The sequence below is a fragment of the Crocodylus siamensis genome, chromosome 10 (genome assembly GCF_052110815.1).
Source record: "Crocodylus siamensis isolate JL-2025a chromosome 10, ASM5211081v1, whole genome shotgun sequence".
In the NCBI taxonomy this organism is placed as follows: domain Eukaryota; kingdom Metazoa; phylum Chordata; order Crocodylia; family Crocodylidae; genus Crocodylus; species Crocodylus siamensis.
In genome coordinates this window covers 68217074-68237931 of record NC_143404.1, presented here as the reverse complement: position 1 = coordinate 68237931, position 20858 = coordinate 68217074, and the positions used below count along the sequence as shown (strand labels likewise).

At 49.4% G+C, this 20858-nt stretch overlaps 1 protein-coding gene across 1 annotated transcript; it reads left to right on the top strand.

Annotated features, from left to right (window-relative positions):
* The first annotated feature begins 310 nt into the window (after positions 1-310).
* Positions 311-16581, top strand: GATA5 (GATA binding protein 5). The gene is made up of 7 exons (XM_090020467.1): positions 311-1173; positions 1402-1948; positions 2151-2320; positions 11752-11877; positions 13139-13226; positions 14119-14243; positions 15973-16581. Exons 2-7 carry the CDS (start codon positions 1450-1452, stop codon positions 16123-16125), a joined length of 1161 nt encoding a protein of 386 aa, XP_089876593.1. The 5' UTR covers positions 311-1173; positions 1402-1449; the 3' UTR covers positions 16126-16581.
* The last annotated feature ends 4277 nt before the right edge of the window (positions 16582-20858 follow it).

Genomic DNA, 20858 nt, shown 5'->3' with positions numbered 1-20858 from the left:
GGTCCCCGCGTGGGCGAGCCAGGGGGCTCCGCACAGGCCGAGGGGAGCGGCTTTCCCTCGCCGCGACGTGGCTGGTCCCGGCCCCGCGCGGCCCCGACCCCGGAGCAGACCCCGATCCCCCGCCCCCGGGGCAGCTGGTGGGGGCGGGGGGTCTCTACGGCCCTTCAGGGGCAGGGCGGCTCCCGCGGGGCCGTCGGAAGGCCGTGGGGAGCGGGACCCCCGCCCCGCCCCGCCCCGCCCCGCCCCGCCCCGCCCTGCCCTGCCTAGGGACACGCGCAGCCAGAACCGGGGAGAGAAAAACAGATAGGTGCGTGACCCACAGAGACCCACAGAAACCCGGGCAGGCCGACAGACACGCCAAATAGCTACACGCATAACACACACACGGGCAGACAGAAACACGCGTGCATGCGCGCACCGATGCAAATGAGAGACAAACAGAGAAAACCCGGCAGAAAAACAGACACGCACCGGTAGAAAAATAGCTACATGCAGAAGACACAGACAGCAAAACATGGACACGGCCAGAATAAATAGACCGAGCCATACATGGAAAGAAGAATGGAGACATGCGTCCAAACATATTAAGACAGTCAGAAAAATAGACATGCACACATAGCTAGGTCGAGAGACACGCACGTAACACATAGACGGAGAAATAGATACGTACATCCGCACACAGAAAGGCAGAAAAATGGATAGACGCATGCACCCAAACACAGGAAGACAGACAGACATAGACAGATAGATAGATAGATAGATAGATAGATAGATAGATAGATAGATAGATAGATAGATAGATAGATGAAAAAGAGCCGACGAAGCCAGCGGGCTCCTGGGCCCGGCAGGACCCGACCCGGACAGACGCGGCCCTGCCCCGGGGCAACCCCGCACAACTTCCCGGCGCCCAGCCGGAGCCGGCCCCGCACGCCGGGGCAGCCCCCGCCCCCGCCGGCCCACACCCGCTCGCGGAGCCGCGGGCCTACCTAGCGCGGGTCACGTGGGCCGGCCCTACAACTGCCCCGCGGCAGGGGCCGCCCCGGGCGGGACGCGCTGGCACGGCGGGGTGGCGGCCGCAGCAGTCCGGGGCCGCCCCTCTCCCGCCGGCTCTTCCTCCGCTGCCGGCCGGGCCGCGCCGCGCCGCGCCAGCCATGCGGGGCTGCCCGCCACGCGGTGAGTACCGCGGCGCCCCGCTCCCGGGCCCCCGGCCGCGCCGTCCGGGCGTGCGGCTCCCGCGCGGGGCCGCGACGAGCCGAGCCGAGCCCCGACGGGCGCGGGCCGCGGGGGCCGGGGCAGCTGGGGTGGGCTTTGTTCGCGGGGGCGCTCCGGGCTCCGCTGAGGGCCCGCGCGGCGCGGCGCGGCGAGCCGGCCCGGCCCGTGACCCTCGGCTCGGCGTTTCAGGTGCCCGCCGCTGAGCTGCCGCGCCCCGCGCGCGCCGGCCGAGCCGCCATGTACCAGAGCCTGGCGCTGGCCCCCAGCCCCGGGCAGCCGGCCTACCCGCACGACTCCGGCGGCTTCCTGCACCCCGCGGCCAGCCCGCCCGTGTACGTGCCCAGCCCGCGCGTGCTGCAGCCGCTGCCCTACCTGCAGGGCTGCGACCCGGCGCCGCAGGGCCACCCGGGCTGGGCGCAGGCGGGCCCCGACGGCGCGGCTTTCGGCGCGGGCAGCCCGCACGCCTCGCCCGGCTTCTCCTACTCGCACAGCCCGCCCGTGAGCAGCGCGGCCGGCCGCGACGGCGCCTACCAGAGCCCGCTGCTGCTGGGCAGCGCCGGCCGGGACCAGTACGGCGGCGCCCTGGTGCGCTCCGTCGGCGGGACCTACTCCGGCGCCTACCCGGCCTACGTGAGCCCGGACATGGCCCCGGCCTGGCCCGCCGGGCCCTTCGAGAGCAGCGTGCTGCAGAGCCTGCAGAGCAGGCAGGGCCTGCCCGGCCGCAGAGCCACCTTCGGTAGGTGACGCCGGGCCCCGTGGGGCACGCGGCCCCCCGGCTTGGCACGGATGGGTGCGTGGGGGGGGGCGAAACCCGGCGGGTCGGGCGTAGGGGACGCGGGCATGCACGGCCCCGGCGTGTCACCCCGGGCGGGGAGCCGCTCGTTTGCACGCACGCCGGTGTCACGCCCTGACGGCGGGGCGGGGGTCTGTGGTTGCAGAGTACTTGGAGGAGTTCCCCGGCGACGGCCGGGAGTGCGTGAACTGCGGGGCCATGTCCACGCCGCTGTGGAGGAAGGACGGCACCGGGCACTACCTGTGCAACGCCTGCGGGCTCTACCACAAGATGAACGGCATCAACCGGCCGCTCATCAAGCCGCAGAAGAGACTGGTGAGGCCGCCGCGCTTGCACGGGCCAGGGGGCTGCGGGCCCGGGGGAGGCTGCGGCTGGGGCAGCGGCAGAGCTCAGCCCCACGGCGGGCAGGGCCGGCGCTAGGGGGAAGGGGGCCAGCCCTGCCCTGCGGCACCAGGAAGGGCCTGGGCCGCCACTGGCACAGCTCGGCAGGGCTGCGCGGGGCCCGAGCTGTGCAGCGGGGCCGGCAGCGCCCGCAGGCAGCTGAGAAAGAGGGGCATCATTTCACTGCAGGGGGTAGCTCCCCTGTGGTGGTGTGTACTCGCACCCGGATACAAGTGCATATGTGGGCAGGAGAGGTTCGTGGAGTAGATGTGTGATGTCTTGAATTAGAGACCAGCTAAGTACTTGGAAAAAAGGTCTTAGCATACATAGGTAGAGCTGTTCGGGTTTATACACCCTCCCGGCTATATCCAAATACACACGTATAGGTCTGTGTTTACGTCCTTATGTGTGTGTGAGTCTATACACATTTCTATGCATGTATTTGTCTGTATGTGAGTAATATATAGACATATGTACGGGTACTGTCAGTTGCATATATAGATATATATCTCTCACTTGATGCGTGTGTACGTATGTGTGTGTATATATACACGTATATGTGTGTGTAGGTGTATATATCTCTATGTATTAATATATATCTGTGTGTGTATATATCTCTACATACACATACACATATATACATATACACGTGTGTATACACACACATATACACATATATATACACATACATACACAGATACGCAGTCATATATACATATATATCATATCTACTAATATATATTAATACAGATATGTGTGTGAATATATATATACAGTAGATGGATATAGATCTATATTCACACACGTATCTGTATTAATATATTAATACATACGATATATACTATATGTGAATACATATGTGTGTGTGTGTGTGTAGGTATATATGTGTGTGTGTATAGGATACATATGCAACTGACTTTACCCACACATATATTGACTTTATGCACTCATATATGTATGTATATTTTATATATCAGTCATACCAATACATTTCCCTCCTAGATTCGATATAATCTTGGGTAAAGAGATCTGTAAATTACTTTTCAGGGCTGGCTACCTCTCTCTTTCACCCTTCTTCCTTGGCTTTTGTGTTCTAATTTCTTTCTCCTTCCTATACTCTGCTTTCTGCACCTCCTTTCACAGCATCTGTTGAAGGGAACTTGGGTTCAGGAAAGCTTGTGCTGTATGCATACAAAATACACATATGTAGATACATACCACTAAATATATATCACTTAATTAGTCTGTGAAGGTGCATATCTACCCTGCTTTCTGGATATGGGGAACAGCCTCTGATCTCTGATCAATCCTTTTTCCATAGATGTCAGAGCTGGCTGAAAAGTTGTGTGGAAGCAGAATTGGGCCCCAGCTAAATAAATAGGATAGGCTGGAGCCCCAGGGAGTCAGTGATGCCTCTCAGCTGTCAGGGTTGGCTGAAGTTTAGATTTAGATCTGTACTCTTAATTAGCTGCTTGCCGTGTCTTCAGATTGTAGTATTAATCTTCCAGGTGTTGGATTCTCTTGAATCTCATCGCAGTTTGTGGCAAGAGGGAGGGGATGTTTTTTTCTCATATAAATTCACTTTTGAATGTGTAAAGTTAGTTGTTAGATGTAAAAGTTTTACCTTGAAAATCAGTCATTGGAAATATCCAGGATACTTGTGTGTGTGAATCAGCTCTATGTAAGAGCTGGGTTTTTCGTGTTGCGGGAGACTGGATTAATTCAATTTATTTTTCTTCTTAAATAGAATAAAAACAAAACATTTTGAAACCTTCCACGACATTATTTTTTTTTTAAAGATCAACTAACATGTTGATCAAAATGGTTCATTCTGATTTTGATTTTGATTTTTTTTTTTTTACATTTTATCTTCCATAATGCCCTGCATAATACAGGTAAATATTTGAAAGATATATTCCTCTCTAAATGGAAAATCAAAACATTGCACTCTGGGTTTTAAAATATGCCTCTGTCAAAATGAAGCATTTTTGCTTTAACTGACAGAAAAAAATGTGTCCCTGGAAAATTTCTCGTGTGCTTCAGTCTGCTCGGTGTCCCTGTCTCTGCTCTCTTTTACACGCATGCAAATCCAGAGAAAGGCCACTAATTTCGTTAGAGAAAATAGTGTGGAAGGGTTGAAATAGCAACAGAAAGAAAAATCGGCCAGGTCTGTGCTTGGATCTCGCGGTACTTGTACAAAGTGACTCCAGAGCGGTGTTTGCTGTTAGGATTGTTCTTCCAGCTCACAAAAAGGGCTAAAACGAAATGGAGGCTAATAGGTTCCCCCTTGAATTAGATTCTTGTTCCTGCCTGGAGAGCCGCTGAGCTAGGTCTCCTGCACTCCCCCGTGGCACTATATCCAGGCTGGTCAGTGGAGCAGTGGCTATTTTCTGGGCTTCCCTGGATTAGTCCCAATCACAGCTCCTCTTCCACTTCTGCTGCAGCCGTCTGAGTAGCGTAGGTCAAAAATGTTCATTTCCGACTGCTTTCCATTGGACCGTACTGATTCCACAAATCATGTTTCCCAGGAACGTATTGATCGGGTCAACTTTTTTCCTTGGAAAATTACCAACGCCCTTTTAATTTTATCATTTTGGGTACTACGCTATCCTATGAAACGTGACGGCACAGTCAAAATTAAATGCTATGATCTTATAAAAATGCAGCGTTAAGACCTTGTCCGCGCAACACAGTTCAGCAAAGCAGAAGGGAAATATTTCCAAATATTTCAGTCGGTGCACAAAGTAAAGGTTTTGCCTGACTTTTATCCTAATTTGGGATGAAACCAAATTTCAGAGCCCTGCAGTTTTCTGGAGAACGGAGAATTGGTTTTACTTCGTAAGAGGGAAAGCCAACTGGGTTAGAAAGGGCAGGGAGGGTGGGGAGGTTCAGCTCTCAGTCCCATGTATTTCTTGCTTCTAATGGGGTGTCCAAGCTGGGGGGATATAATGAATGGTACATGTGAAATTCAAGTCTCTGCTGCTCTGGACTTGCTTCAGGACTAGTTGGGACATGCTACTAAGGGTTTTTTGTGGAGGTATTACTGGCAGGATAAGTTCAGTATTTGGACTTTCCTTATACTGGATCCCTGCCTTGCTGAATCATTATTGATTGGCAACCAGTAACTCCCAATCCCCCATGATGGAGCAGAGAACCTGACATTCAGCTAAACCCCTCTGTGCACGTTGCCCTTCTTATGTTCAGTCCCCTGGCTCAGGCTGCAGGGACGTGGGGCTGTGCCCGAAGCATACTGCGCCCGAGAGGAGTCAGACTTTGTCTGGGAAGCCCTTCTGCAACCAGTACTGTGCCTTTGCCCAAATGCTGCTGTGGTCAGATAGGTCTTGGCATTTTTTGAAGTAGTGGGGCAGGGTTTTGTAACTAGTGGAGCTGACTTGGCATCCACCGAAGCCGCTGGGAAAGTTCACACTGACTTCAGCGCTGCAGGAGCAGTGAAGCAGATCTCATGCATCTCGGCAGTTGCAGGCACTGGACAACACAAGGATGTTGCAGCAGTCGATCTTATTGCCACAACCATTTCTCACGCCCAACTCAAGGGCAGTTTTGGCTGCTCTAGCAACCTTGTACAGACTAACTGACTTTGGATTTGTAAGGAAAATGAATGGGCAGTGAATGGAAAGTGAATGAGAGCTGAGTGTGCCCTGCAGCTGTCTCTAACATGGGAAGCAGTATGTGATGCCCAATTCAGTGAACGAGGAGGCTATAATACTGGGTCCTGACCCTGAAAGCAGCTCAAATAAAAACAGCGGGGTTGGTCTCTTCACATAGTCCAGGAAAAGGGCCATTTCTGCTTGTTCCATTTTTCCCTTTGTTTGCATGCAAAGTCCTACCGTGGATTTGGTGGTATTTATTATTCAGATTATTACTTAGCAAATTCTCAGCAAATCCCTCAAGGATTAGCTTTTGGTACCTGGTGTCTTCCTGGGTGTGTCTTTAGCCTCATAAAACAATTTTTTTGAAATTAAGTTTCACATTTAATTCTGAAATCTTTAGGAAGAGGCTTGTCTTTTTATTCAGCGGGGCTTTGCATAGTAAAAAGAAAAGACCCCGACATCAAAGTAACACACAGGGAAATATCTGGTTACAGAAATTACAGATTTCGTCTTGCAATTTTCTAAGTTTACAAAGTTTGTTCCACAGGTGTTTGCTTTGCTTTGCTTTGCTTTGCTTTGCTTTGTGGGGGGTGAGGGGGGGAGCAAAGCACTGCGTGTCATCTGTCCTCTGCTAGCCTCGTTGATAGGGAAAGTGCCCTGTACTTTTATTAGGCAATTCAGATAAATATTACAGTATCAATAACCTTAGGAGCAGTTCAGTTATGCCTCCTTATAGTGCTTGGAGATGCAGACATTGCAATTAGGCAGCTGCTGTTGTGTTTTAGGTTCTTAGTTTTGTAACCAGCTATTTCCTTGTGTGTTATGTTGATGCCTGCTCTTTTTACTATGCAAAGTGCCACCAAATAAAAATATACACCCTTTGCTAGAGACTTCAGAAAGACTTTATGCAGTGCAGTGGGAATGATACTCAGCAGTTTCACATCAGTCAGCCTATTCATGTATAAGATGATACAGTAGAGCAAGAAGTGTACGATTGCTAGTGCATTATAAGGGTGACATTCTGTAGGCAGCACAGGCAGCTGGTCTGTGATGTATGAGTTGTATCAGTGTTGTCTTTAAAACGAATAAGATGCTAGTACTGATTTCAATAGAAAGCAGTAGCTCAGAGATGGGATAGGACAGAGTTTTGCATTACAGACACCTTTTATAGACAAGGTACTTTGAAATGTTTTATAACTATTAAGTTAGGACCTGGTCCTGGAAGCACACGTGGCTTGTTACCCATAGGTAGTCCTACAGAGTTCGTTGGGAACTGCTCGGATTAGAAAGCTGAGTTATTGCAGAAATGGCCACAGATTCAGGGCTTGCTGCACAAGTAGTGCATTGTCTCTGTGGGGCTGAACAGCCTTGACTATTAAAATCTAGTTTGGAGCCAGCTGTTGAGGTCTTACCGGAGTCCTTGTTCAGTCTGCTAATTGTCAGAGGGGGCCGATGCTGAGGAAGCCGTTACTGCCCGGCACGTTGAAGTTACCTTTTTTTTCTTTCAGTAGCCCTAGAGCTTTGCCGTTCGGATACTGCACAGAAACATGCTATAGTGTCTGCAGTGTCTCCTGAAATCATTGTGCTAGAGCAGTGCTTTGTGCATGGACGTGTTCCACAGAAATGATTATACTGTTGGTGCAGGGGGAAAGAAAACCAAGAGCAAAAAAGCATGACAATTTTTACAGCGCATGTCAGATAACCACAAAGTCAACCAATAATGGCAATCACAGTTGACGAGGGGCAGAGGATTCCCTTGACAGAGGGGTTTCAGACATGTCTTTTATGACAGCTATACCTTAACTGTTTGCGTGGAGGTAATACCGCTTCGGGGAACCTGACTTGGGGTTGGATAGTAAATGCCATACGAAGTGAATAGGGATCTACCTAGGTCAGCGTGAACTTTATCAGGGACAAACTAAGGGGCATACATTTCTACAAAGGAGATCTGGGTTATATATGAGGAAGCACTTTCCAGCTGCAAGACAGAAAATCACTGAAACGGTTTATCTATGCCAGTTGTGGCGTGTCTGTTATTGGCAATTCGCAAGTGCAGGTTAGACGAGCATTTATTTGGGACGGTTTAGACAGAGCCGATCCTGCCATGAGGAGGGGTTGAATAAGATGACCTAAGGTCCCTTTCAGCCCTATTTTTCTAGGATGTCACGTGTTTTGATTAATGTCCCCAGGAATTTCAGTTCACGCGATCGCAAATCCCTGGAGTTTCAGGTTCGTTCAAAGCCGGGAGGTCAGAGGCAGGGCTCAGATTCAAACAGGGATATTCTGCTATGTCCTTGCTGTATAGGCTGCCTTGGTGGGACGACTCCGGGGTGGCTCTGGCAGATCTGCATGGCGCTCCTCTCCTTTCCCTAGGGCTTTAGTGCACGTGCTGAGCACTTTGCAGGACTGATCACAGCAAGAGTTAAGGCAGCATCTCCGAGAGCAGGATTTTGCCTAGACAAGCTGACCCAGGTCCACTCCCCGCAGCCCATACTCATAAAGTTCATCTGATCCGGCAGGATTTTAAGCGAAGCGACTCTCCCACCAGTTGGGCCTGTCTAAATGCGGCAAAAAGCTTAGCTGCGTTTTGACTGAACGGTCTCGGGTCCAAAGGTATTTTCCGTGCAACTCGCCTGATTTCATTTCCGGGTTCGAAAATGAAACTACGTGATTCTCTGGGGACTTGGTGGTTTCGCTGCAAACGCTGGCCCGACTTCTCAGACAGCTCCATCCAGTCTGAATTCCTCGCATCTCGGGGCTACGAACTCTGGCAGAGTCTCGGTATAACTTTTATAACGTGGGCTGTATTCAGTGCGCTCAAACTAACGATTCCTTGAGCTTATCAGCAGCAGTTGCTGTCAAGTGCAGCCCATGAAGAGCTTTTCTGTTTAAGTGTACACTGCATTTGTATAAATAAACACTACAGCACAATGTTGAAGTCAATCGCTTCCTAGACAAGGTCAGGACGCTACAAAGGCAGATGGGGCGGGGGCAGGCAGGAACGCGTTTGCTTTTAAGTGAACTGCTGGGAAATTCGCCATACCGTATTGTAGTCGTGTCCTTCAGTGAGCACAAGTAGCCTTGACTGTGTCTTTCTTTCAAAATTCAGAATGGCCAATGGCAGAGAGTGCTTAGACATGATATTTTTGGTAACTTGGTGAGCCTTGGTTGTGCTCTCATTGAGCTCATTAGGAGGAGGGTCAGATTGAAAAGGAGGATTTTATGAGAAATAGCTGGTTCTGGGTTCGGTCGGATACGTGTTACACTTTCATCAAAACTGGGGCCAAAAATTTAGGAAGATCTTACTAGTGGGTCAGGCAGTGGACTGAAGAGGTGGTGGGTCTGCTCCCGCCTCACCGCGGCGTTTGCATTTGATTTTGGACAAAGCAGTGAATCTACCCGTGCCTCAGTTCCCATTTGTGAAATGGGGACAACACCTCCCTACCTCGCAGAGACTCGGGCGGATAAAAGCCAGTCACAACTGCGAGGCACCCAGTGACTGTGGTGGTCTGGGCATATAAGGACATGGACTGGTTTTGTGCCATTTATAATGTAAATGCAATGATCAGGAGCATTTACACACATGCTCTGGGGGCGGGGGGAGAGAGCTCTAATTAGAGTGGCAGAGCCATTCAAGTGCCAGGAGCATTTCATGCATTGGTATTCCCCCACTTAAAATGGTGGCAAGGGCGCTTTATCTAAAAAATGAACTTTAGATAACGCACCCCCACTGCCATTTTTGAGCATGGGGACATGAGCATGAGATGCCGGAGCACGGTAATTACCACAGTGCAGCGGTCTGGTCCGATGCGCTGCAATCACAGCATGTTGGAGCAGCCTCGCTGCTCGTGTGTAGGCGTCTGCTGGGTCAAGCCCCTGTCATGAGACCTGAGCCTTCACTGAGTCCGCTGGTTCAAGGCAGGACAGAGCTGGACAGGTCCACGCACGCTCTACACACTCAAGTCCTGAGGCACTCGACTATCGAATTTGAAGTCCCCCTTTCTCCGAACCCAGTGGCAGTTACTATATACAGGCAGCCCCTAAGTGTCTCTGCTGGTAGCTCAACTTGCAAACACTGAGACTTTCAGATTCTTCCCATTGGCCTTATTTGGGTCCCGCTCCCTAGTAAAGTCCCTGCAATCTTCAGTGGGAACTGCAACAGCAGTTCTGGAAACCCCAGCCCCCAGAAACAGGTGTAGCACTTATTTCTGTGAGTAATCCCATCAGCTTGCTGTATACGCTGCCTTGGTGGGACGAGTCCAGGGGGGCATTGGCAGATCTCCTTTCTCCCTGGCTTAGCAGAGGGGCTGAACACTTTGCGGGATTGATCATGGCACAGGTTGTACATGGGGCTTTCATGGACTGGCAAGAGTTAAGGTAGCATCTCCGAGAGCAGGATTTTGCCCAGGTACGATCACGGCTCTGTCCTTCTTGCTAGGGGCAGGACTTGCTAAGGAAAAAGTTTAACACAGGTACCGATTAAACCAGATTGCACCTTGGCTTTATGTTTTTGACAGGTTACTTTTTTGAAAGCGAAAAAGTTTTATAAAGCAACATCATTATTTGCTGCTAGTTGCCATGAAGCCTCTTTACATAAAAAAAAATCAGATGAGTGTCACATCAGCCCACAACTCCGAAACTCACCCCTGATTCTCTACTTGCCTACTAACGATGCAAAGCCTTTCTTTTTTATTCCTACTCATTGCGCCTAATTTATCGCAAGGCTGAGTAATAATGGAAGCCGCAATGGAAAAATAAACAGATGTTGAATTCTTCCTAGCTCACATCATGTGTCATTTGTCTCTGTGATGAATTGAAATTGTTTTCTCAAGGCTGAAGAATGTCAGTCAAACATCTGAATGTGGAGATAGTCCTTAATATTAAATATGGTGCTGGTATGCTTCCACTTACTGAAGTGTCCTATTAAAATACTTTGAATGCTTAGCATTAAGAGATGTTATAATGAAACACCCATAAGTTGACAAGCTAAAACCCTGGGTTGGGAGCTCTTGACTTTCCCAATGGCTGAGCATGTAGCTGACAGATACGGTTGACAGTTGCTGCTTCTGCAAAAGTGTTTCTTCTACCGTAAAGAAACAGTCATTTGGAGGCCTAATTCCAGAATCAGTGCACCACAAAAATGGGTCATTCATTAATTTTTATCTGGTGTTTTTGGTCTTTCAGATGAGATGGACCATCTGCAACACATACAAAGCATAATTTTTTCATACTGAATTTACGAAGTCCAGCCAACACTGACGTAACACCATTGACCCCAGCAGTTTTAGACCAGAGTTTAATTTGGCCGCTGGTAATTTAGTGGAGGGGGTTGTGGGCAGTACAGTTGAATAGTTGAGTTAGAGCAACAATGTGCTTCTACAGAGTTTGTAAAATTTCTGCTCATAAACTTGGATAACAGTTCTTATAAAATCGTTCTGCATCTGACGGGATGGCTTAGAAATCATTGCACCATGTTATGAAATATTACTTCTTGGAACAGATTTGTTTAACATTAATGCAAGAGATTAAAAGGATATCTGGCAGGTTTATCAATCTCAATAAAAAAGCATTTGCAAATTAAAATGATCTCACTAGAATGCTATTTCTTTTATGTGAATTTTGTTATCTTGTACATTTTTCAGCATTTTTCATTTTCCAGGAAATCGGCATAAGCCGAGGTTTTTCTTTTTCCTCTTCATGCAAACTCCCACTTTTTCTTGTCTCATGCGCGTGCATATGTTCTATTTTTTATAGTCATCATCTAGACGTGCTGGTCTTTGTTGCACTAACTGTCACACAACCAACACCACCCTCTGGAGACGCAACGCAGAAGGAGAGCCCGTCTGCAACGCCTGTGGATTATACATGAAGCTCCATGGGGTAAGGAACTCGCTCATCCTCTGAAGGAAACCATTCTAGGCATGCCTTTCATCATTTTCCAAGGGGTTCAAAATACCATGCCTTGACTTTATATTCGAAGCAGCAGCTTCATCCAGTCCAGTAACTGGAAAGGATTCAGAAAAGAGCTACAAGAATGATCCAGTGCTGTATAATGAGAAGCTCCGTCTGTTTAGTTTAGCTTCAAGAGAAGGCCAAAAGATTACTTTTCCCCAGGTTCAATTTTTTGACGGTAGATGGCTTGTTCATCTACCAGAAAAAAGGGCAAAAAAACAAGATCCAGTGACTGGAAACTGAAGGAAGAAAAATTCAGACTAGAAATGAGGTGTCTTTTCACCCATGAAGGCTTACGGGCATGGTGGAGTCTCCATTACTTCACCGTATACCTTCCTAAGAGATGCAGCATTGCTCGAACAGAAATGACAGGCCTGATGCAGAAATGACTAGCTGGCTCTCTGGGATCTGGGTTATACCAGCGCTCAGAGCAGGTAATCATTAGCAGGCTCTTCCAGCCTTAACACACAAGCATTTTAAATACAGTTGCTCTGCTTTCCACTTTGTTGTCACAGGGGCAAAGGCACAAATCTTTTTTGGCTCCTATTTCTATTTCAATGTGTTAAGAAGATCCATATTAATTACTAGCCTTGGAGTTCCCTGGTTTGAGGAGGATAGCTTTCTTTTACTGTAATCGTACTACGCTTGACCTGGAAGGACCATTCAGAGAGGATAGTCCCAATGCCGACTGAATCTATGGTGCCCCTCGTCTTCTACGTAGGGGACAGTTAGTGTCGAATTGGGGATGGGATTTTTGTCATAATAACTTTTATCCACTGAGGATGGGAATTACCAAAAACCTGCCCATAGGTCAGAAAGCAGTTTTAATCCTTTAGTCTGGACCAGAGAAACTGATGGCCCAGTGATTAAAGTGATGATTATGTGCAAACCATTGAGTTCCCCAGATGCTGGTATAATGTAATAAGATGCGGTTGTAGAGGTCACTAATAAATCAGGAAAAGGAAAATAGGAAATTAGGGGGGAAAAATATTGTGGGAAACCCTTTAGCTGTTCAACCTTATACATCTTCCAGCCAAGGCCTATTGCAAAGAAAAATAGCACGTGCTGAAGGACAAGGCCTGTGAGTGCATCACACACACTACAGTATGTAAACAGAAAAGCAGCAAATTTGTGGTTACAACCTAAGTAAAATGCAATATTAATGGTTCTCAACTTTATGCATGTCAAGGTACCACGACCTCTGGCAATGAAAAAGGAAAGCATCCAGACGAGGAAAAGGAAGCCTAAAAACATTAGCAAAGGCAAAACTTCAACAGGTACTGTTCTTTACTTGCCCTTGCTTTTGGCTTAGACCATAAGTGGGGTCCGATGTTTAGAGTAATTGTATTACTACGGAATTGGTTGGTCTCCGAGACGGCTGGTTGGTCTTCTTCTTCTCTTAGAAAAAGTCGTGGGGGTGAGGAGGGACTTCTGGTTGTCGTGGTGGGAAAGAAACCCTTCCGATGCAGCTTGAGGAACTGTTGTTTTCTTGAGTCCAAACAGTGCCATTCATCTCAGCGGGGGGGCTTACTCCCCAAAGTAGTGTGACAACAGAAACAAAGCTGTGCATTAACTGTTTACCTGCTGGCCTTTTTAGAAGGCATGTGCAATTCCTAGTCTTACCCATTGGTGCTTGGCAGGAGCGATGAGGTGAGAGACCTAGGAAGGAAAATTCATTTTGGGAGCCCTTGATGTCTCTGCCATCAGACTTTCCAGATGGTGTGGAGCAGGACGGGTAACGGGTTCTGGGGCTGCAGGGCTCTCAATCAGGCTAAGGTAGGCAACGAGGGGGTAGAAGGAAAAAGCAGGACCCGGGCATGCCCCAGATAACCCGGGCCTCATGCTTCACTTGCAGCAACCCTCCAGCAGATTGGAGGGTAGCCCCGATGGACTCTGAAGGACTGCCAGCCTCTGTCAGGCAGGTGCATGAGAAATAAAGCATGCATCTATCACGTCTCTACCTCCCACCCAGGTTTCTCTATCATGTCCCCTACCAGTCAGCTCTACTTTGGTGGTGCCATATACTCCTATGCAACAGTAGCACTGTGAGATCGGAGAGTCTCCCCTTTGCTGAAAGCGCAGGCGGACATACAAATATAAACCGCCGCTGCTTTCAAAAGTGGTCAGTGCCCGTGTTGCTTTACCAAACTTGTAACCATTGCCTTGCAGGGTCGACGACTTCAGCCACTAACTCCCCTTCCTCCATTACAAACTCAGACAGCACCGTCACTTTAAAAACCGAGCCCAGTGTGACATCGCAGTTCCCGGGACAAACGATCGTGTCGGTTTCCCAGGTAAGGCACAAGAGGAGGGAGCGACTTGCGCTGACTTCCTATGAGCTGCTCTTAAGTTTCTGTGCAATAGGCTGGTTTAGATGCTGCCTGGTGCGGGACATCCCCTTAGCGTGTCCTCTCCCTCCAGTTGCACCTTTTGTTTTGGAAACTATGAGGCACTGGTATGGGGACTCTGTAGAGCTGGGCAGGGAACAGCAATGACCTTCCATTAAGGGTTTCAGTGTTTCTGAATTTTATTTTTGTTCCAACATGAATGAAAACCGTGTGTGTGGAAATTCTCCATGAAGTACAGAATGAGACTTCAGGGCAGGACTTGCCCATAACAGGGCCAAGTGAGCACATCTGTGGGGCTTCCCTGGGGCAGGAGGTCTTGAAAGTCCTGGCACCTTTGCTCAGGGACAGGGGGTGCATCTACACGTTCATCAACGCACTTCAGATATTGCTCATTTAGTTTAGTATTAACTAAATGCACAGTACCTAGAGTTACTGCACAGTAGTGCTGGCGCACGGTTATTTAGTGACACTTGCTGCACATTAGCCTAATAACACCGCACAGTAGGCTATTAGCATGGTTTCTGCCGTGACGTGTTATTGTGTGGTGTTATTAGGCTAATGCACAGTGAGCATCTCATGTAGACATGCCCGGGAAGTGGCAAACTTAAGGAGGTGGAGACCAGGTAGAACGTGATCTGAATTCACTCAGTGCTGACCTACAAGTAAATGCAATGGGGTCAGCGGAGTTATGGTGTTGTAAAACCGGTATAAGCATGAGGAGCCTAGTGTAGGAAATTCCAGCCCCCTAAACACGTCAGTTAGATGCACATGCTACTGGGTGGAGCTCCCTTTGCAGCTTTGAGCTGTACTTCATTGGTGCAGATACAGCAAAATCAGCAGTTCCTACAGGTCTCGGGTACAAGACCCTTTTTTTGCCCTGAGGCTTTGCCTGAGCAGGTTTTATCCATGCGGTAAAGAGATGGCTGCGACCCAGTCTGCAATGCCAAGTACTGTGGCTACATGTTGTCTCGTCGCTGGGTCCAACCAAGCTCAATTTGCCTGCATTTGTGGGGAGCTCAGATTGAGCTCCAAGCTGCCTGGCTTGGAGCCATCTCCAGTTTATGGGAGGTGTTTACCCCTGACACCAATAAATCTGATTTGTGTAGTGCTTCTGAAAGCAGAGGTGCCCAGCACTCTCTGAATGGGATACATAGAGAGAGACGGAAATTGTGCACGTCCGTCTCCGCACAAAGCATCTCTTCTGCCTGGCTATGGGGTTCTCCTGAGTATAGAGTTATTGTCGGATCTAATCTATCATGCTCATGATCTGTCACGTTTATGTTCCTACGTTATGACAAATATGATAATCATCCTTCTGCCGATAACGTGCTCTCTGTACTCTGTTGTTGCTACTTCCCCTTCATCCCAAAGAATTCAGTCCAGCCAAACTGCTGGGGTTGCCAATAGAGCCTGAGTGAGCTTTTATTCTGCAGAAGTGAATAGGAGACCCTTCCCCAAATTTCCATTCAGTATCAATGCAAAGGTGCCACAAACTCCCTTGGGCACCCTTGAAAACCCTAGCCCCAGTAATAAGTGAGAAGACCTTAGCACGAGCCTATGACATCCCTGAGTGATGACGAACAAAAGGAGCTATATTACTTTCTCAATGTGAGATTACTACGTAAAAACCATCCATAGTTTTATATTAACTCAGTCGTTATCATCATCTCCCCAGGCTCAAAGCCAATCAGACGATACACTGGCCGGCGGCCACTCCGAGTTCAAATTTGAGCCTGAGGATTACACTTTTGCTTCTGCCATGACTCCGCAATCAGGACTCAGCGTCCCCCTCCGTCAGGACTCTTGGTGTGCACTGGCATTGGCGTAGAAACTGGGCTTCCCACGAAACACTCTGGACCAACGTTTCTCACTACTGGATTGCAGGTCGAAGGACTGGCTGCCTTGGAGCTTTGGGACTGGATGGTTTCCAAGCAGTCAATCTGGTTCTGTATTGAAAGACAGATTTCTCTCGGATGGGGTGTGTGAGAACGATGACCGAAGGTGGCCAGGTTCGTTCTCCTTGACCGACCGGTTCTGTGGTACTTGCTTCCCTAAAAGCTTTTATTCTGCAGAAGTGAATGGGAGACCCTTCCCCAAAGCAGGACGGATGGGGGCATCTGTTTTCTCGAGGAAACTTTCTACCTTCCTGAGATGAAACCAAAAAATAAATGCATCCCAGAATCTATGTTTATTCATGATGATTTCTCCCTCTTCTGACTCCTCTGTGTGCAATTTATTCCACTTTCCAATAAAGACTGCAAAAACATGGCACCAAGTAACTTAATATTATTAAAATGTAAACTGTGTGGCCTTTCTTATGGTTTATTGGCCATGGCAGAAAGGGGGGAGTGGGGAACCTGTTGTTCTAAACATTTACTGTTTTATATTAAAAACAATTATCTCTATAGAGCATTAGCTTCTGAAGCATTTATCCTATCCACACGACCCCGATGAGTCAGCCATGAAATAAACACGCCGTTCTTCCAGTTCTGTCTCCAAAGAAAGAGCTATTTGAAACCAGAAATGGTAAAAAAACAAAAACAAAAAAAATACTGATAATAAAAACTTTAAACATAGATTTTCTTTTGTATTTATTACTTCCTTGTTGTATCCAGTAGGGTAAACTCCAAGCACTTAAAACATGAGCCAAACGCTGAAAGGTTGTAAGATTTGAAAAAAATAAGGATTTTTGGGAGCCCTTTGGGTGCCTTCTGGATTTACGATAAAACAGAGCTGACAACAACCCTTCTGGGTAAGTCTGTGAACTCGGCCACTTTTCGGACTATGGGCACAGCCGTGAAAATGGCACGTTGGTCGACAGCCGGTCGGTCGTCCATGTGCATGCTGGGTCAGAGCTTCGTACTGAGAGGGAAAATAATTGGTTACTCCTTTCCCCACCCTACCAACTTTGTAAAACTTATGCATCCACGCACAACTGTGCATGCTCGCTGAAGGCAAAGAAGCCCCTTGTGACTTGGCTTCACATCGCTGATTCTTATGGCCTTTGGATCAGGCCCGTAGATCCGGTTGCCTCCTGTAAGGGAGGTAAAGAGCTAAATCGCACCAAACCCTTGGACATGACACAGAGGAGATGGGCGGTTTTGCTGCAGCGTTCACCCCGCGTATGGATTCCCTTTGCCCCATCGAGCAGCTGCCACCAGGCCCGAGTAAGAGGAATCGAGGGGACAGCCACGCTGTGGCAGCCTCCAGGGTAGGGTGGCCATCACAGAGGACAGTCCGGTTGTCCTCTACTGATACAAAACCCTATGCCTTTATGTCCTTCAAGAGAAAAATAGAGGACATAAAGGCATTGGGTTTCGTATCAATAGAGGACAGAACAGCAGAAAACGGGAATAGCCTCTATGATGGTACTTGGCCTCTCCTCTCCTCTACACACTTGGAGGGGGGACGTGAGCTCTTGGGAGCTCAGCACCGAGGGGCACGACTCACTTAGGTGAGGTGAGCGCTGACACCTCCTTTGACTACGTCCCTGTATTTTTTTAAGAAGCCAGAATAAAGGGGGAGGGGAAGGAGGGGCAGGAACGTCCTAAAATTATTTTTACAGATGACTTGATTTGTTACTTCTAAATTAAAGCCTTGCTGAGCTGGTTAGCTATTTATGGGCAGGAAGTTGTCAAGTCACGGTGCCTGAATAGAGTGGCTTCCTGAAGCACCTCTTCCTCCTGTCAGGGGAAATGGATCGCTCCATTTTTTATTCTGAGCAGTGGGTTAAATGCAATCAAGGGGAGTGAGACCTGGCACCGAGCTGCACCGCCTCTGCAGCGGAGAGCGGCGCTTTCCCTCGATGTTGCGAGAGGCAGAGCGATGCTCCGAGCGGCCGGGGGGATGCCAGCCCTCCTTCAGCTTCGCTTAACTTCAGAAGGGGCGTAAGAGTCTGTCCCGCTAGGAGCACCGATCGCGACCGGCTCACATTGGTTTTCCCCTTGGACTCTCGTGCAAAGGCCCCGCCGATTCCAAGCCAGCTGCTTATCTGAAGCATTAAATGGACACATATTTTGCAGCGGGTTTTTTCCATTTGCACTCCAGCCTCTCCGAGCAATTCAAGCGTCGAATGTCTAGAAGACCTGTTCTCCCCGCGGTGTGTGTTGGAAACCGCGGCGTCACGCCGAGAGGTGCTCGGATGAGACGGCCTGGGCCACCGCTTCGGCTCACTTGTTTCAGTGCAAATCCAGGCTGAACTCTTGATTTCAATGAAGCAAATCTGAATTATACCACCTCACGGCCTGGCCCTCTGCCTCTCTGAGCTTTTGTGAGTTTAGACGGTGATGCCTCTCCAATGCATCATCTCCTTTAAAATGTTCTGATCCTTGGCCCCTGTTAATCAGTCCTGCTGCCCCTGTCCGGTGAGCTGGGGGCTATCAAAGGCCTGATCCTGGCTGGGCAGTTGATGCTCAAGATATCAGCTGTTTTGTGCTATGCTCTCTGCAGAAGAGCATGGTGCTGAGTCGTCTCCACCGTGATAAGCCCAAAGCCTCGCACTCATTTCAGAGTCAAAAGTTCCCTTTCTTCAGCCTCTGCCACTGAGGTGCACTAAAGGCAGGCATCTGCTCACACCCTGCGGCACCCTTGAAAGGATCTCATGGCACGCCAGCTACCACAGCACCCTGACTGGGAAATGCTGGCTTAGAAAGCTGCTTTCTGGTCCCTCCCTTCTTAGTTGCTGACTCCTTTTGACTTCGTATTACGGCACTGCATGGAAGACAGCGCAGTTTAGCAATCCCTCAAGCTTTGGTATGAGCAGGGATGTTGCATGTGAATCCCTGGTCAGAATCTAATGCTCAGGACATCACTGCTTAGGTTTATAGTCCTCCCTCTCTCTCTAGGTCCCGGTGCTTGCATTTCTCTTCTGTTCCTTCCTCAGAAGTGTTTGGCCATGTTGTGCTCTCATGGGCACTGGCTCATCCCCTTTGACCTCAGCACCAGCCAGTCCTGTTCAGAACAGCATCCATCTACCGTGGAAAGCTTGCTCTGCACTTCATTGGCCATTAATTCTGCAGCGTGAACTTGCACGGTTCTCCAGGATTGCAATGGAGGAGGAATTCACCTGATTCCCTGTGCTAGTCCTGCACGTTTTGCATCGCTTTTTCATGCCTGGAGCTGAGATCTCCACGTTGGCATGGATATACTGCTAACAGGGTATGTGTGGGGACTTCTGCAAGGATAGCAAGACCCACAGATGCTGGTTCCCATAATGCAAGGGTCCATCTGGACCCGAAGATGCACGTGGAGATGGAGCATCACTTCTGATCTCTGATTTCCATGTGTCCCCCCTCCAGAGTGAAGTTGGAGGCCAAACACGGTGCTCTGCTCTGTTTCCCACATGTGACAGCAAAGATTGTTGGAGGTGATGGGGTTATGTTGGTTCATACCAGGGAAGGAGCCAGAACTAAGTGCTACCCTCAGATTCCTGGCAGGTTATCACCACGGGCCCGCCTTGGGCAAACTATGGCCACTCATTCCTCATGCCAAGCCAACGTGTTGGGTCGAGCAAGGGCAGGACATAGTAAGTGGAAAAACACCAATGGAAAATGAGCAATAGGCTCCAGTGGCTAGTTAAACCCCACGCTTTATTTAGGAAAAGTGAGCGGGGGGGACAGCTGAGCAGAATTTGCAATGGGCTAATTTCTGCAGACAATAGCAAGGGGTTCTTGCTTTTGTGTGTGTGACCCTGAGCGGGTGAGCTATTTTAAAGGCAAACAAGGAGACCCAAGCAATGCCAAGATGTTGACACCAGCGGCTCCAGCGGTGTTATTTATTGCCTGCCAGCGAATTGCCTGGAAGCCTGGACGCTCAGGGCCCTGCTGGCTGACAAAAGGAGACAACGGGACAAGACATGAAAGCACTGGGATGTGTGCAACATGGTGTAGTGGGTCCTTGCACCTTCCCCAAGGCTCGCTGCTCGCAGCCTCAGCCCCTCTGTGCCGGACTGCCACCATGCAGCACAGCCCAGACGGGTCCACCGCACTGGGGCTGCGGGCATGAAGACGATGCGGGGGGAGCAAAGCCTCATGGATGCTGTCCTTGCGGGGATATGGAGGGGGCGAGGGCTGGTCGGAGGGATGCTCTGGGTGGCCTGGGGGGTACCGCCAGAATCCCTCGCTTCTCCCTGTTGGGGAGCAGGGATCTTGCCACACAAAATGCCGTCACCCTTGAACTGCTGCTTCTGGCTCTGCGGAGGGGGAAGTTGGTGGACATGCAGGAGCCAGAGCAAGAACAAGGATCATGGGGAACGTTACTGCCATCCCTCCATTCTTCGTGATAAGTCTCGCCACCCACCCTAGAGTGAATCTCTCCCTGGGGGAGAGATGCTTTTCTTTCCTCTGTTACTCAGGCTAGCGTTGCCCAGTCCTACGGGAAGCTCATCCCACTCTACCAAAAAACAAGGGAGCTGGCATGTGTTCGCCCTGGGTGCCTCCCTTCTTCTACCTAGCCCTCACCTTTACTGCTGCTGCAAAGATGCTTTTGAGTGATCACTTGCTTCTGCTCAAAGGTCACCTGCCCAGATGGTTTTACAACATGGCTACAACAATCCAGTTCATT

What these genes read in the sequence shown, in the direction of transcription:
- GATA5 (XM_090020467.1), top strand. Translation starts at nt 1,450, where the DNA reads ATGTACCAGAGCCTGGCGCTGGCCCCCAGCCCCGGGCAGCCGGCCTAC. An exon ending in CGGCCGCAGAGCCACCTTCG is followed by an intron (nt 1,949 to 2,150) that starts GTAGGTGACGCC and finishes CTGTGGTTGCAG; the next exon opens with AGTACTTGGAGGAGTTCCCC. An exon ending in TCAAGCCGCAGAAGAGACTG is followed by an intron (nt 2,321 to 11,751) that starts GTGAGGCCGCCG and finishes TATTTTTTATAG; the next exon opens with TCATCATCTAGACGTGCTGG.